We start from the raw sequence: 17,945 nt of genomic DNA, 5'->3' as shown, positions 1-17,945 counted from the left end.
TGTGTATTTACATAGCACGTCGCCTTGGTACTTCATAGCTCACTATAATTTTAAATTTATAAATATGTACATAAAAGCATAAGGTTTAGAAACAACTGTTTTTTCCCCAGAGTTAAGTGATTAATGCCAGAATTGGAACTCAAAATTACTGACACATGTGGTCTCACAACCAAAGATCATTTTTATAAAGTACACAGTAAGGAAAATGTGTGAATTATCAAATGTCCCATTTATTCAAGATATTTTTCAGAACCATGAGGCTTTAATCATATAAATAAGCATATTAAACCCTATAACATACATTAATATGAATATAGATTAAGGTATCATTTGACCCAAACTAATACTTAACATGAATTAATTCAATCAGTTCCACAAAGTGAAATTTATTTCAATCAAAATGTCAGCAAATAGGTCAACCTATGTAAATATGTGTACTATGGCTTTAAAATTTTTTCACAAACATGCTCTAATCCTGAAGGCTATAGGTGCCACTGGTCAGGCTGCTAACTGTTATCAAGTATGCTTGCTGGAAATAAAAGTATCCATTGTCTGCTGATTCTTTAGGAAGGCAAGGTATCCTGTTGTCCTTAACAGTGCTAGCTGTGTCTAATCCTGATGTCTTCACACTCAGGTGTCTGGGAGATTCTGTAAGATCTGTCGCAAGGAAGCACAGGCGACCACATGGGTATCTGAAGGAAGGTCAGCAAGTGACTGAATCAGCTTCTTGACTATTGTCTTCAGACACTGGTGGGCAGCGGTCAAGTCTCTGTCAAACTGCTGTCCTTCGATTTACAGAGCCAAATGACTGCAGATGTTTCTAAACTCAACACTATCCTGAAATAAACAGATAAGAAATTAGATAGATGCTACCAACATTTGCTGTGTTTTGCTTACCCAGCTTCCAAGCTTTTCTCAGACAGTTACCCTCCTCCATCCTCAGCCTTTGTGGTTTGACCAAAGCAGACTCTACCCACAGCTCCAGGGACCAGGCTCATGAGAACATATCACCTCTGGCCGTGGCGAATGGTCAGGGGTGGACAGGTGTGCAAAGCCACAGACTGAAGTCCCACATCTGCTAGACTGGGGGAATCAAAGCTCTCTTTAACTGGCATGCTGAGAAACCAGCCACCAGAAAGAGTCCAAATCCAAACAAGGATGAAGCCAACATAGAATCAAACAGAGTCAAGAGATTAAAAGAGACAGACTCCAGTGACCTTTCCTGAGCACGTGAATCTAGCTATACTTCAATAATACACCCCAGCAGTTTTCAGCTGAGTTAATATCTCTTTTTAAACCAATCAGACTTAAGTTTCTGTTACATGTCCCCAAAAGAGTTATGACAAACAAGGCTCAATATAGATTTTGTTATTTATTAGACGTGATCTCAAAAAATTTCCAATGCAATTTTAGAAAGAATAGTTCCCAGGTAGTAAGGATTACTAAATTCAATTATAAAAATAAAAAAATTACCCAGAATACAAAATACAAAGTTAAAGATATGGGAAATATGAATGAGAAGTTAAGCAATATGGATGAAAAAATCGGGAAGTCTAACAAATATATTTCTAGGTGAGATAAGAGAGAGAATTGGTGAGAAGCAATATTCAAAGAAAATAATAAGTGATAATTATCCAGAATTGGTCCAAAACATAAAGCCGTAGGTTCAGGAAGTAAAATGAACCTGTGCAGAAGAAAGTACATGAAATCCAAGTCTAAACTCATTAAGGCAAAATTATTCAAATAAGCAACCAGAAAAAAAATGATGGATAATTTCAAGGAATGATAATTGAATATAGACAAAATGAAATAATATCTTTAAGTAGCTGTTTACCTAATTAAAAATAATCTAAACTATCAAATAAATTCAGTGAAAAGCAAATATATTCTCACTAAAAATGGCAGAGTTTATTTCTAGTGGGCCCTAAACATTAGAACTTTCTAAATATATAATTCAGAAGAAGAAATTTAACTCAGGAGGAAAGAATGAGATTCAAGAAGCAAAAGTGAACAATGAACTTAAAAACATGGTGTAAAACTAAAGACCTGATAATTTAATACCAAGACAATACCTAACTTGGGGCTTATAAGAATAAACAATTCCGAAATGTAGACTAGACTTAACATGTAGAATGAAGTAACATTCTAAGCTCTCTATTTTTCAAGATAAAGTTGAAAAACCTGATAAATTTCACATGTAAATATATGTGTGATAAATGTAATAATTATTATTCAAAGTAGAAAAATAATACGTAATATTTCAAAACCAGCAGAGGCAAAGGTATACACAAATTATGTTGACACTATCTATAGAAGGTAAACGTGGAGAAATAAAGGTATAGATATAAATCAAAGCAAATATGAAGCACCAACTAGGACAGTAGAAGTAAATCTAAATTTGGCAGAAAGCACAATAAATTCAAACTGATAAAACTTACTTTTTTGAAAGATAGTGGTTACCAGATTGAATTTTTTAAAGATCTATTTATCCATAGGAAGCTTATGAGCAACACATTTAAATATTAAAATTAAAGGTAGAGGGATACTAAAATATATACACTAAGCAAAAAGAATCCAAAATAAAGCAGAGAAAATTATTATGGATAAAATAAACTACAATTACTAAAACAAATGATGCTCCCCAAAGATGTACATTTTGTACTTGAGTGTGCCTAATGGGATAACCTTAATATGCATTCAATCCACAAACTTGAAGGCTGACATAACCAGTTTTCTCCAATACTGATAGATCAAACAGCAAAGCATTCAGTATGCACAGAAAAGATTGAAAATCACAATTAGTGAGCTTAAGCCAATGGAAATAAGTAAATACTTTTCATTTTTACATTAGTCAGCTTTTCATTACTATCACATTTCCCTGAAGAAAACAAAGGAACAAAGACTTATTTTTGGCTTTCAGTTTTAGAGGTTTCCATCCATAGTTGACTAGATCCATTGATTTGGGCCTGAGGTAAGGCAGAAGAACATCATGGCAGAAGGTTGTGATGGAGGAAAGATGCCTGCCTCATGGCAGCTGATAAGCAGAGAGACAGGAATGGGCCAAGGACATAATATAGCCTCAAGGGCACATCCCCAAGGACCCACTCCCTTCAACTAGGTTCAGTCTCCTATAGTCTTTATCACCCCCATAATCCATTCATATTATGAACCCATTGGTGGATTAATCCACTGATGATGCCAAAGCCCTTGAGATCCAATTATTCTCCAACGCCAAAACAACTCCACCTCTAGATATTTCATGGGCCTATAACTGTGTGTGGGGTGTGTGTGTGTGTGTGTGTGTGTGTGTGTGTGTGTGTGTTTTACTGGGGATTAAACCCAGAGACATTCTACCACTGAGCTACATCCCCAGCCTATTTTTTTATTCTTTCTTTTTGAAACAGGTCTCATTAAGTAGCTGAGGCTGGCCACACACCTGTGGTCCTCCTGTCTCACCCTCCCAAGTACTGGGACTACAAGTGTACACCACTACACCCGGCTTGAAATTTTAAAATAACTTATGCTGAACAGTTGTGGAAATACTGGATCAAAATTTATGGCATTATAGAGACATGTGTGGACTTAGTTGCTTATATAAGTAAAAAAAATTACCACTAAAAATTCATAAACTAAAATTAAACTCAATAGCTTAGGAAAAGAAAAATAGATAATCTAGAAGAAAAGGAAAGAAAGAACTAAAAGCTGAACCAAAGTTTGCGGGCCCCAGATGTTCCTCCTAATTTTGCATGTAGAAAGAAAAACTAACTTATCCTCTCAGATAACCCTTTCGCTTGAGTGAGAAGTACCTGAGTGTCTGGAAAAGTGCTACTAGACAACATTCCCTGAGAAATAAAACAACGTACAGTTATTTCAGTTCAGCAGGCAAAGGCAGCAGGGCCGCTGTGTGAGCCGGGTCAGTGGAACATACGCTCTAGTCCTGCTTCTCAAGTATTCCCAGGCTAACTTACACCTTCTTACTTCCCTTCCTTTATGTGCTGTTCGTTTCTACTCAGAAAGGGTCAACCGGCTCCTTAGATCATCCATCCCATAGTTTATGGGATAACCCGAGTTGCTGAAGCATATTACTTAGAAATGAGAACAAGGGGGTGGGGGACCACTCTGGGCTACTTCCCCACCGTCCACATCAAGGGAAATTGTCCGTTCGCTTTAAAGTAATCCAACTCTAAGTACAAAGTGGAGGGATCAAAGAAAACATGCAAAGGGGAATTCAAAATAGAAGGAGCTGCTGAAGCGTGTGCTGACGTGTGTCCATTAGCCAGTCTGCAGAGGCATTCGTCGCCCAAGGAAGATGAAAACGCCTTTACAAATATAGTTGTGGGTCTAAAATCTGAAGTCAATTTTATGTTTACTGTACAGAATCAAAGGAGGCATCGTTTGGGGAAATTACATGTATAATAAAATTCAACTGCAGCAGTACTGGTCCCCAAGGCCCTGGGCAAACTTCAGATCTCTGGCAAGCTTTGCAAAGTCTCTTTATTTTACTATTCTAGTACAGTATTCCCTTTTAATCCTTTCTCAAATATATTAACAGTCAAAGAAAACAAATTAATAGAAATAGGCTTTCCATGGGACTCTTAAGCCAGGGGAGGGGAAAAATAAAACAGGTGATTGTTTCTCTTCCCTTCTAGAAGACTTAGAGGCCAACTCTGCATCTAATAATTATTACCTCCAAGCAACCTCTGCTGCTTCTGCTGCAGGAGGTGGGGTCACAAGTCAGTGTTAAGTCGACAGCCTATTAAGTGGTTTATGGGCTTTCAGTAGAAACTCACATGATCAATACTAGCAATGATTTCACTTGCAATGCTTTCCACCCACTGACAGAGCCTATCCTCCCAGAAGGGTTATTTTATTGAGTAAGTCCCAGATGCTCCCAGAAATGATGTCATGTTCTACACAGCACTTTGAGCACTTTTTCCAGAATAAAACTGTATGTCTGAGCAATCTAAAGTAGGTTCTGGAACTTCCAACCCCTCTTGTCATTTCAGACTCTGGATATGAAACACACTGATTGCTACAAAGTGATGGCCAGTGTTTGCTCTCCTGTGACTCATCTGACCACTGTGATCATGGCCTCAGCCTGATTAACTTGGTCAATGAATGTGTTAAATTTATTTCACACATATATCAAGCCTTTGCTGTGTGACTGACTATCCTGGACAAAAGGCAGTAAGGCAGGGCAGCTGCTCTCTAAATAGAGTTTATAATCCAGTAAGGGGAATGAGACACAGATCAAGTACCTAAATGTCCAATTAAATATGATGAGGGCCGTAGTAAAATCACAAAAATTCAGTCTTATGGAAGAACAGACTTGTATCATCGTAAGCTCTAAGTACAGCACAGGGGTCCCACAAAGCTCATTCTGACGTGTGGATCATTTCTATGGTGTACCTGATGTGTTGTTGTTCAAAATTCATTTGGATACAGATTGTTTAAAAGGCAATCTATTAACAGAGATAGCTCTAGTCTTAAAACAGTTCTTCCCAATTTTCAACTAAACTCTGACCTGTGGTAGGCAGAATAGTGGTCCCTCTAGGACCTTTGACTATGTTGCAAGAGGGACTTTGCTGGGACATTGTTCATTAGGATGGGTGACCCTCAGAGCAGCCACAAATCCCCCAGGGGTACAGACAGAACAAGACAGCTGCCATCAGTGTGCTGGTTCTGCTGTTTGACAGGTTGTCTTTGAATAAGCCATTTTATCTAAGGAAAACTCAGTTTTATTATTGGTAAAATGGAATTAATCATAACTACCACACAGAGAGACTGCAAAGGTCAGGTAAGCGCACAGATAGCTCTTTATATGTGTAATGGACTCCAGCAGTCTCCGATTATGAATAAAGTACTCTGCCAGATGCTAGGAGGTCAGTAAGAAGGAGATGGGGGGGGGGGAGAACAGTGGAGGGGAGGGGGAAGGAGAGGAAGGTTAAGACAGAAAAGAAAAGATGTTCTATAAAGACTTAGAATCTTATTGCCGAAATGTTTAGTAACTGTTCATTAGTGATGTCACACAGAGCAGTGTAGAATTAAAAAAGAATGGGTGGAGCCCTCAGTGCACCTCCACTGACCTTCGCAAAAGGGAACACAATACGGAGTGTTGGCTGAGGCGTCAGAGTGGCAGCCACAGGAAGATGGTATTGGATGTTGTAAGATAGGTGGTGCTGGGAAGAGCAATAGCTGACTCCTAGGAAAAGGAAATGTCTCCATGATAAGAATGAGTAACAGCGCGCAGGCCTGGAGTCAAGGAGGGGCCGGGACTTGGGCAGGGGACCTGTCAGAAGGCAACAGAGTTTTGTGTTGCAGACCAAGATATAAGGGTGCTTGTGGAGGGCCTTGAATGCCAGAGTAAAGCCCTGGACACTTGCAAACACAGGAGTAGCACGGCAATCCTAAATGTAGAGAACCCTGGCTTGGCTGTGAGCACCTAGCCGACTCCAGGCTGCAAGCGAGTCTCCTTCTACACCTCGTCTCACTCAGTGTTCTCAATAACCCATGCTAGATGGAGAGAAATGAGGCTTGGGGAGAGGAGGTGACAGCTCTAAGCCACACGGCAAGTGAGAAGCAGATCTGGAATTAGTCTATTTCAGAACTTACCTCCATCCCAGACTGGGCCACAGAGCAGAGCTCACTGCCCAGTGAGGCCATCAAGAGCCACACACAGGAGTCAGAGTTAGAGGCCACAGTGAGGCAAGCAGAGTCTGCAGGGCGGCAAGGGTGAGAGGCCCTGAACTTGCTTTAGGGATACAACAAAAAAAATACCTGCAAGTGAATGATATATTTGACCATGTTCATGCCATTTTTCTTAAGCCTGGCTGACTGTTATGAGCTTAACAAAGTCCAAACTGGCAACAAGTGCTTCCAAAATAAAGACCTGCCAGCTGGCCCATCCCCTTCCCTGCAGCCTGATGGAGAGGGTGTGGCTATTTGAAAGCTGTTCAATGCAGGGAACCTTCACCCCCTCCAGGGGTAAAGCCAAGCCGCTAACTAATCAGGTACCTCCCAGCTGAAGCGCTCCCTTCCTTCTCACAGCTCTCTCCTCCTCTTCAGTGCAAAGGCCTCTTAGGAGCTGCCACCCTTTGTGCTTTTCTGCATTCTGCATTGTATTTATTAGGAATGCTCAAGTCTAGAATACTTGAACTAAAAAAAAAGAAACTTTATAAAGACCATAATGTAAGTTCTTTGCACCTGTGAAGAGTCCAAAAGAGAGAGGAAAACTTAAGCCCCTTTTTAGCTTCTTACTAAAATAAACATTCCCATCAGAACTGAAGCCTTGAAGACAAAAGGAATCTGGCAGCTGGAGTCAGTTTCAAAGTTTGTTTTCTGAAAGCAACACCAATGGATAATAAAGTAAAAAATACAGTATGACTTTACAGGCTCTAAAATGCAGATAAAGTTTAAACAGGCTACAAGGTATGTTTTTCCCCCTGCCATATCACCTTCAGAATCGCTTCAGGAGCTGCATAAACTATAAATCAGTTCATACTTGCTTAACCACTCTTTAGCTTTAGAGTAAGTTTGCTCTTCTTGAAAAAAAGAAGTCACATCTCAAGCTATTTCCTTCCTCCCTCCCTTCCTTCCTTCCTTCCTTCCTCCCTTTTCTTTTCTATTTTCTTTCTTGTGGCACTAGAGATTGAGCCCAGGGTCCTTCTATTTCTGAGCTCTACCCCCAGCTCTGTTTTATTTTTTATTTTGAAACAAGGTCTTACTAAGTTGTGGAGGGCCTCCTTACAAACTTGTTTCTTCTTCATTTTCCCCACCAGTTGTCCATAAAAGTCTCTACAGAGGCAGGGAGGGAAGGAGGGAGAGAGGGAAGGAGAGAGAAAGAACAGAAGGAAGGGAGGAGAGAAGGAAAGAAAGAATGAATGAAGAAGGAGGAGGAGTAAAGAGAGAAAAGAGCTTTCCCCCAGGTTTTTGGGATGGGACCTGACCTTAAAAAAACTTCGGACTGCCCAGAAGACTGTTCTCCACTATGGCAGCCCATTGTGGGGCTCCATAAAAGAATACAAACCTTTTCTCCAGATCCATTAGGATCCTCCACACTGAATGTGTATATAAAATGGAAATGAGGTTTCTTTGTTCTAGAAGGATGTTGTGAAAAGCACAGCATCAAAACTAAGAGTTGCCCCAACTTTATTTGGTCATCAACAGCTGGCTTGGAACCATGAATTCACAAGGCCCAGAGCAGTCGCCAGTTGCCTAAACCCCAGGTCAGTCTCAAATAGATATGTAACTGCATATTAATAAAACACCCAATGAAGCACCAAAGTATTTGCCAGTCACCATAAAAAGTCTATCGTCCACAGGAAATTAAACATTTTTACTTGTGGTGGAACCCAGTGTAAACGCTCACCAATAACTAAGGTTCCTTATGCATTTACTTTGGGTATGGCACCATATTCAGTTGAAAAGTCCAGTGAAAAGCACCTTTGTAATGAGTACAAACACTTGATTCAGGGATGCTTCATAAGGCAAACCCAAAAACTGTAAAATAAAACACTGCAGTTTCCACCGAGCTGTCAAACATATGTAGTTTTTTCCTTAGGGCCTTCCTGAATTCGCTTACCGAAATTTTCATTTCAGAAAGCTTTCATGCCCTGATTTTCATGTCACTCACATTACAGGACATCGAAAACTATAAAGAAGCTACTTCTGGAGCAGCCACCATATCCGTGGGTAGAGGGAGAAGACAGAAAAAATTCTAGTCACTGGGCCACAGAAGCATAATTTTGTCCCCAATAGATACAGCGCTGATCAGGTAATAATGCACAATTATTTCTTCAAGAGTACATTAGTAACGTTTGAAGAGACAATCCCCAAATTTATGGAAACTGGTTTTACTAACCAGTGTGAACGAGGAAGCAAAGCACTTTGTCCCCACTGTGTTCCCTACACAACCCAATATTCACACTTGCTCTTAGCAACCACTGTGAAGCCAAAGCCAACAGCTTTATGACCGTTGCTCTCACTCCATAGAATGAGAAAACCAGCTTGGACTACTGAACGTGACAGAGTAATTGGTACCAGAATGAGCTGATTGAAACGGGTGAGCTCCCAGGCAAGTTTAAACTGTGATGGCAAGAAAGCTCTTCTGCTCTGCAAGTTGGCGTCAGCCTTAGTTACCATGCAACTTGCTTCTGAACTTGATTTGTGGAAACTACAAATGTTTTCAGTTCTCCAAGGAAGACAGACAAAACTCAATCAGAGTAACTTAATAATTGGCTTGGCTGACCATCCTCATGTGCACTGGTTCTTTGCAGCAGTTCAAAAAATCCTAAATGAGCTTCCATCTGGCGTCCTGCACACTTCTGTACTCCCTTTGGGTAGCAAATGCCTATCACTTTCTTGCAAATGGCCTAACACATTGTCATTGGTAATGATTTCCCAAGTTTCCTGGTGGTTTTTGTTACCAGGTAAGGTGGCCATCAGAGAGGTAGGCACACAGGTTGATCAGCCTTTTGGACTGAATTGTTCCCTTCCCAAATTCTTACAATGAAGCCCTAAGCCCCGCTGTAACTATATTTAGAGACAGGGCCTTTGGGATGATAATCGAAGCGAAACAAAGTCACAAGAGTAGGGCCTAATCTCCTATAAGAAGAGAGACACCAAGAAGGCTGGACACACTCAGAGGTAAGGTTGCGTGGGGGCAGTGAGAAGATGGCTGGCTGCCTGTGAGCCAGGAAGAAAGCCCTGTGAGAAATCCAGTTTTTCAGCACCTTGATCTTGGATTGTCAGCCTCCAGAAAGCAAGAAGATAAGTATCTGCAATAAATATTTGGTTATAACGGCAGAGCTGACTAATAAACCCAGCCTCTGAGGCGACTCGCAGCCTGAGCAACCTCCAGTGTGTATATATGCCTATATGACTGTGGCCCTGGGCCCTGCACATTCTCAGGGGCATTAGTTCAGCTTGATGTGTGCTGACCTCTCTGTAGCAGGATGAATAAGATAAAACTCAACACTTCCTCACTGTAGGGTCTTGAGCAAAGTCCTCATTTCCACTGAACCTCAGTTTCTACCTGTAATAAATATATGCCAAGCCAATTAAGGCCATATTCCATACCAAATTTAACAAGATTTGCCTTGGTGAGCATTTTTCATCCAGTATGAAGACGCTTATTTCATGGGTTGTTTTGTTTTTTGGATGTGTTTGATTTTATTTTATTTTATTTTATTGTGGTACTGGGGGTGGAACCTAAGGGCTTTCTACTTCCAGGCTATTCTCCCAGACCTATTTTATATTTTATTTGGAAACAGAGTCTCACTAAGTTGCTGAGAGCCTCACTGAGTAACTGAAGCTGGCTTTGAACCTGTGCGATCCTCTTGTCTCAGCCTCTCAAGCGCGGGGATTACAAGCATGCGCCGCCACGCCCAGCTGTTTGATAATTTTTAAATGTTTAAAATGAATAGTAAGTCTTTAATTAAAGAGTAAAAGTATTATAAATTCATTTCTTACTATTGTGGTGAGAGTAATTCTCATTTCTAGAGAGTAATTCTGCCTTCACACCTAAAATTTTCCCTTCTTAACCTGCAGGTGATATGATCAGTCACTCAACAATGACACACACGAGTCAATCTGTAGGCATAGGGTCAAGACTGACCTCTAGACCATGGACATTTCTTGGAAGTATTTTCAGCCATCCTAACTCTGATTTTATCAACAGCCTCAGAAAAGGAAGAAAAGATTTTATGAATCAGAGTCAATATCAAGATGGAACTTAGAATATAATGGTCAATAAGAATTTTTGAGGCATAAATGATGATGATGATAGCTTAAATAAATGAGGACTTATTGACCAAAACTTTCTGTGCATGATATTAGTAAACATTTAGGTTACATACAACTATCCCCATTCTAAGGATGAGGAAACAGGGCAGGAAAGAGCAGAGTCGGTTTGAAATGCATTATGGGACTAGATCACTGCATTGTGATGTCTCCAGTGAAGGGACCTCATCATGCTCGTCATCTGGTCTAGACCGTCAGCTCTCGATCAAGTGAATCTCCCTTGTACTCTCAGTGGCAAGTAACTCGCCTGACCGATAATAGAGGTTTCCACACACTTCTAAGTAATAAGCAAGAGTTGTCTCCATGAACAGGATCACTCCTGAAACCACTCTGCTGTAGAAAATCAACCTTCATGTCCTTAATTTTAAATATAAAGAAAATGCGCTTGCAAATTATTGAATTAACACTAGTACTGATGAAACCAAGTCTGCATACCTACTCACCCAGAAAAACAAAATACTCTCTTCTCAAGACTAAGGGCTGTAAACCAAATTAAGATGTTACCTTTACTCCAAACAGAAAACCAAGCAAAATTCCTAGATGCTGGCTGCCCCCTGCTTCTCTCCCTCTGGCAGTTCTGAAAAGCATCACTCCCATGCATTGTAGGAGTAGGAACACTGGAAGATAGGTTTCCAGTGAGCCTCAGGACACTTCTAGAAGGTGGCAGTAGCACATCCACATCCGGAAGTCTACAAAGTTTGCTCAGGGCAGGAAAGGCAAGGACTGCAACTTAGGAGATGAGTAGGTGAAGGAAGCTTTAAGCATGTTTATGGGTTGAAAGAAACTGGCAGGAACACCGGAAGGTCCCTGTTTCCAATAAGTACTTGGGACACAGTGTCCTCTATCTCCCCCTCTCATCCAAGATCATGCTTCTTTCTTTCTGGTGTCCTGTGTACTTCTGTGCTCCTTCTGGGTACAAATGCCTAACACACTCTTGCTAGGATTGATAATAATTTCCCAAGTTTACCTGGTGCTTTTCATCACCATGTAAAGTAGCCTCACAGAAAAAGTACACAGATCAACCAGGTTATAGAATGACTAGATACACACACACACACACACACACACACACACACACACACACACGCATATGTTGAAGCCCTAACTCTCAGTGTAACCATATCTAGAGACAGGGCTTTTAGTCAACCATGGTCTGAAAATACTAAATAGAAAACTCCCGAAATATTTCATAAATTTTAAGTTGTACACAGTTCTATAGTGTGGTGAGATCTTGCACTGCCCCTTTCTGTGCTGCTGGGATGTGGATCATTCCTTTGTCCGTGGTCCATGATGCACACACCACCCACCCATTAGCACTTGGTAGTGGTCTTGGAGATTAGATGGACTATTTCTGTATGATCAATGCTTGCACCAAAGTAGCCTTTACATAACAGCCTAACATGGTCATAATGCCAACATCACTGACTTCATTTCATAGACATTGTATCACCTCACATGATCACAAGAAGACTGAGTACAGTATGATATTTTGAGCAAAAGATGACATTCACATAGCTTTTATTACAGGATATAGGTATAATTGTTCTGTTTTATTATTACTGTTAATCTCTTACTGTGCCTAACTTATAAATTAAACTTTATCATAGATGTGTATGCATACAGAAAACACTATATATATATATATATATATATATATATATATATATATATATATATGATTTAGTACTATCCTCAGTTCCAGGCTCCACTGGGAATAAGAGAAAACTGCTGTATTAAAAGAGAGGAGAGAGCTGGGAGTGGTAATACACACCTATAATCTCAGTACTTGAGAGGCTGAAACAGAAAGATGCAGGTTCAAAAACAGCTTCAGAAACTTAGTGAAACTCTCAGCAACCTAGTGAGACCCTATTTTTCAAAATAAAAAATAAAAAGGGCTAAGGATGTAGAAAGAGGAGGGGTTGGCTACAAAAATGTCTGGGGATAATTGAAAGACTGGCTCTGTGCTTAAGAGAAAATGTTTATGGGGCTGGGGATATAGCTCAGTGGTAGAGTACTGGCCCAGCATGCATGAGGTTGTGGGTTCAAACCCCAGCACCACTAAAAATAGAAGAGACTTTATACTGGGGAAGGGGAGGAAGTAGCACTCATTCATTCATTCATTCATTCATTCATTCATTCATTTGAGACAAGAATAAAGATGAGTGGAAATGCAGCTGTTTAGGGAGACCAAGTAGAGGAAGATATTTGTGTCTGAAAGGTTCTACTTTCTCTGAATAGAAATGAGAGGCTGAGATTTAGTTGAAGAAAGCCTGAGGAGGATGGAAAGTGTTTAGGACCAAAAGTCACTTAGAAAGGACTGAAAGTATTACCAAATAGAAGCGACTGCTGCCTTCAGCTAAAATTGCATACTTTCAGCTGCCAGATTATAAAGAATGCCTGCAGGGCAGAGGGCTTTGCTCCACCACTGCTGAGCTGGAGCAAGCCCTCAGACTATAGTGTTCTGCCCTGAGTAAAACTGAAACCTAGCCTGTGAAACTATCTAGGCTCCTGGTATTCATGGACCCGTGGCTGGCAAGACAACCCCAGGTCCTCAGCACGTCGCGAAGGCTTTTTCACATCTTAAGTGTCCAGCATCGGCCCTCTGCTGTACTGAGCTAACCGCAGCTTCCCCAGAGCCCAGACCCCTACCATGCCTGGGCCTTGGATCACACCATTCCTCTTAAATGTTTGTTTCCATTAATGTCTGGAGAGAAAACGCCCATTTCTTAAAAGGCTGCCCCGCTAAGAAGCCTTTCAGGATCATCTTAGGTAAAAGCTGACCGTTCAGTTCCTCCTTCCGTCAACAGACCCACAACCCGCATGTGCTCCTGACATCCCCTGCCACCTCACCTGCCTCAATTTAAGATGCATGTTTTTTCACATCTTAAAAACCCATGAGAGTAAAATAAATATACCTTACAATCAATGGTGTGGCATAGTTTAATAGACAGGATTTTTAAAATATTTTTGGTACCAAAAAAAGTGAATTTTCCAGCAGAGAGTATTTCAGCTTCACTTGTTAACTTTATTTTCTTTTTTGTGTTTTGATACTGGATACCAGAGAGATTCTACCTTTGAGCTACATCTCCAGCCCTTTTTATTTTTATAATTTTTAATATTATTTTTATATTTATTTTATTCTGAATTACTGAGGCTGTCCTCAAACCTGCCATCCTTCTGTCTCAGCCTCCCAAGTACTAGGATTACAGGTGTGTGCCACCATGCCCACATTGTTTACTTTCTAAAGTTAGTGAAGAAGTGCTTGTCATCTGCAGAGGATTTCCGCTTTCCTCACCAGCATCTGGCAAAGTCTGGAGACTTTTTTTTTTTTTTTTTTTTTTTTTTTTTTGCGTGTCTGGGGATGGAACCAAGGGGCATTCTACCACCGAACTACACCCTCTGCCCTATTTTAATTCTTTTCTTCTTTCTTTCTTTTTTTTTTTTTTAAACAGGGTCTCACTAAGTTGCAGAGGACCTCACTAGGTAGCTGAGGCTGTCTGCAAATTGCAGTCCTCCGGTCTCAACCTTCCGAATGCTGGGATTACAAGCGTGTGCCACCATGCTGGGCCTGGAGATGTTTTGGTTGCTATCACTTGGGTTGGTGTATAATGCTTATAATGCTGGCATCTAGGGGCAGGGCCAGGGATATTGCTACCCAAATTACAATACACAGGACAACCCCTGGCAACAAAGATGCTCCAGCCTCAAATGTCAGTAGTACTGAAGTTAAGAAACCCTGGTGTAGAGAAACAATACTTATTGGGGTGTATAATATGCATTATTGTGTGTGACTAGAAACAAATATTTTACAATATATAATGCACCTTAATATATAGCAAAACTTTTCCCCAAACCTTGGCTTGTAGAGCAAGAAAAACAACTGCTGGCCTTCCTTGACAAACCTGCCCAGACTTTTCTCAACTTCCAAGGAAATGCATGCAGCAATGCTCCTGGCCAAAACTTGAAAGCCAGAGGGTCTCAAAGAGATTTGTGACCTTCCTTAAACCAATTAGGCTAGTTTTTGACAGGGCCAGGACTAGAACCCAGGCCCCCTATTTCCACCATCACGCTTGGCTTTGATCTCTGGCTAAATTGCTTAACACAGTTTGGTACTGGTAAAAGGAAACTGGGTGACTTAGCAGGCGCTCCTATTGCTACTGATGCTTCAACACCTAGGACCCACCTGGCTTTCACCCCACTTTATGAGAATTTAGGTTGACTCTGTAAGGCTCCAGAGCTACATGGGAATTGGAGTGACGCAAAAATAATTGCGACTCATGAGTGTGGAGGATCTTTAAGATGAATGCTGTGATTTCATCATACAAAAGGCAAAGGGGATGTAAGTTTATTTAAGGCTCTGAAGGAAAGGTTATTAGTTTGGAAAGGGGGGAGGAGCTGTCCTCCTCCCCTGGAAGCTGCATCAGCGGAAAGGGCCTTCAGCGACAGCAAGAAGGAGGAGATCCAGAGCCAGGCTTGCCCACGAGGCCACCCCTGCGTCTGGCCCTGCAGTCTGGCAGGCCCCAGGTGGGTCTTCAGCACCCTGCCCCTCTGCCAAATCTCCCAAATGTCACCTCTTCCCTCTTCCCTCTCACCCGCTCCATCCCCGCCCGGAGGCCGAGCCACAATGACAGCTCTGCTCAGGGTCCCACGACCTCACTCCATCTCCATCCCAGCCACGCAGACCCCACCACCCTGCCCCGGCTTGGGCGCCCCAGGGGCGACTCACCTTCAGGTGGATGGGGAAGGACCGCTCCTGCTGCAGAGGCCCCAGCAGCGTCTGTTCCACGCTGACGAGCTCTGAGGTCGAGTCCACCACGCGAGCCAGCGCGCTGCGCATGGCCATCCGCGCCAGGGTGCAGGGCCCGCGGTCCCGGGGGAAGGGCAGCAGCTCCGCGCCCCCCTCGGCACCCCGCAACACCTCCACCTCGCTGGAGCTCCGTCGCTCCATGGGCACCATGGTCCTGGGCCCCCCGCCCTCAATCCCTTCCGGGCGTCCGGGCCCCCGCGGGGGCCGCATCGGGCCTGAGTGGTGCGCTCGGGCTGGCAGCACGTGGTCCGGGTCGCCCGGGCTCCCGGGGACGCCCGGACCATCCCCCCAGCCCCGCTCCTGCTGCAGCAGCTGCAGGGTCTGCAGAGCCACCATTTGGTGACTGATAGAGGCCACTAAGGGAGCCGGGCTGGCCATGGCCTGTGTAGGCGGTTCCGCTTGCTCCGCGTGCAGGTGCAGCAGGAGAGAGGAAGGCGGGGGCTTGGGGGTCGCCGGATTACACTGTCTAGCCCGCGGGCGGCTCCGGGGCCTCCGAGTCTCCCCGCGCTTGTGGTCCGCCGCGCCCCCAGCCCGCAGTGGGTGACCCGCGCTGGCCCCTGCATTAGCTTCAATCCCAATAGGCTGGTTCTGACCCAGGGCTGCCTGGAGTGCCGCTGGCTTGGTGTGCACTTGAACGCCAGCCAAAAGATGAGCGCCGGTTCTTCCTCCTCTCTAGGGCTTTGATGGGAAAACGTGCTGCTTTGTGTAGAAGCATCTGTCAGCAGAGATACCCCGCCCCCTTCTCTCTTGAAGGGTGTCTGCCAGTGACCACTGGCCCCACGGTGGGAGGTAAAAGACCCTCCCCGGAGCCCAAAGGGCCAAGAACCCCAGCAAACTTCTGAAAGGAGGACTGTGCCTGATTCTCCCTCCCCCATCCCCTTCTCAACCCGAGGGGCGTTTTCCCGAACTTATTTAAGTAGCCTTCAAGGCCTTAGAAGTCCTGTCCTGCATCTCTCTGAGGCTTACTCCATGCCCAGTGGGCACCAACAACCTGACAATTGAATTGGCGCCATCAAGCAGCAGGTGCGGCCTGATCCTGAAGCCCAGGCTTGGTGCTGCCCAGAGGAGCGGCCTCAGTGGCTTTGTGTGATATTTCCAAGGGCCCTGAGCAGCAAGGTTGAAGCTAAATCCTTTGATGAGCCATGAACCCCGAGACAGCTGTACAAATAGTTGCTGTTTTTAATTAAACCTCATGTGACTACTTTTTTAATTTAGGGGAAAGGACTGGCAATTTTATGCTTTGACAGATTGGAAACCACCAGTGTATGATAGCACTTAGAAAAAAGAAGACACGTATGCGGAAACTGTCCCAGAACAGCGTCGTTTTGGCTTTGTCACTTTGAGGGAAACTCCACTGCCCAGAAACGGGGGCAAGGGTTTGAGTGAGCAGCGAGCTCCCTCACCTCCAGACCAGAAGGTGGGATTTCAGTCTTACTTTTCAAAGCAAGAGTCCTATGGATTCAGGTCTGGAAATGCCTTTAAAATGGAAAAGCCACTTCAGTGGATGGACCTATTAGTCCAGAAGAGTGATCCTAGAAAATATGGGGGAGAATGCAGGGTCCTTTAAGGTTTCCTTAACTCTAAAATAGTATGACCCCATTTAATTCTTTCCACCCTCCAGCAAAGGTTTCTGCTCATTCTCAGTGTTTTCTTCGCCTATGAAAACAAATCTGAATGCCAAAGTAAAGAAAACCTTTCTTAAGCAAAAAACAAGTATGTTCACACTAATTATAACTAAGTAAAAATGCATGTCTGTGCATTGAGAGAAAGGAAATTACTTTGGAGGGAAGTAAATAGTTTAATGTTGATTAGCTTCTCTTGCCATGAAGTTACTTAAGTTCATGATAAAAAAAAATACAGAAATTCTCCCTTATTTAATTTTTTTTTAATCCTCAAATGTTGAAGTACATTAAGTTCAACAGAAACTAACTGGGAATAGCACAAACTAACTCCTAATTTTCACAGAGCGTGTTCGATCTCCAGGGCTGCTCCTCTTTCCAGATGCACAGGAAATCCAGTTTCATGGGCTAACCCTTCCACTATCATATGGCCAACTGAAAAACTGTCTTGGCAGATGGAATTTCAGGCAATAACGAAATTGAAATCACTAGACAGAGCCTGACCCGAGGCCCCACTCTTCTACATAGCACGCCTATTCTGACCGTCAAAACCAATTGGACTTCAGGGAATTTGAAAGATGGGGGCCCAATGAGAGACGGGATTTGAGGATGGTTTGTGCTCCTGAAATAGCAGTCTGCTTATTTTGGGGTCCTTAGGCAGCACTGGATTATCCAGAAATTCAGTGTTTTGTCTCAGTCATGGGTCACAGCCTCCTTTG

The 17,945-nt window shown here is 42.9% G+C and overlaps 1 protein-coding gene across 1 annotated transcript; it reads right to left on the bottom strand.

Moving 5' to 3' along the window:
- Window positions 1-630: 630 nt before the first annotated feature.
- Window positions 631-15,985, bottom strand: DLEU7 (deleted in lymphocytic leukemia 7; the record flags this gene model as incomplete). Its single annotated transcript, XM_080689838.1, is given in 3 exon segments — window positions 631-792; window positions 796-837; window positions 15,527-15,985. Coding segments are annotated over 3 exon segments (663 nt in total).
- Window positions 15,986-17,945: the final 1,960 nt, after the last annotated feature.

The sequence above is a fragment of the Muscardinus avellanarius genome (assembly GCF_963383645.1).
Source record: "Muscardinus avellanarius genome assembly, chromosome: 2".
Classification (NCBI taxonomy): domain Eukaryota; kingdom Metazoa; phylum Chordata; class Mammalia; order Rodentia; family Gliridae; genus Muscardinus; species Muscardinus avellanarius.
The sequence above is the reverse complement of the archived record's forward strand: the minus strand, read 5'-3'. Positions and strand labels throughout refer to the sequence as shown.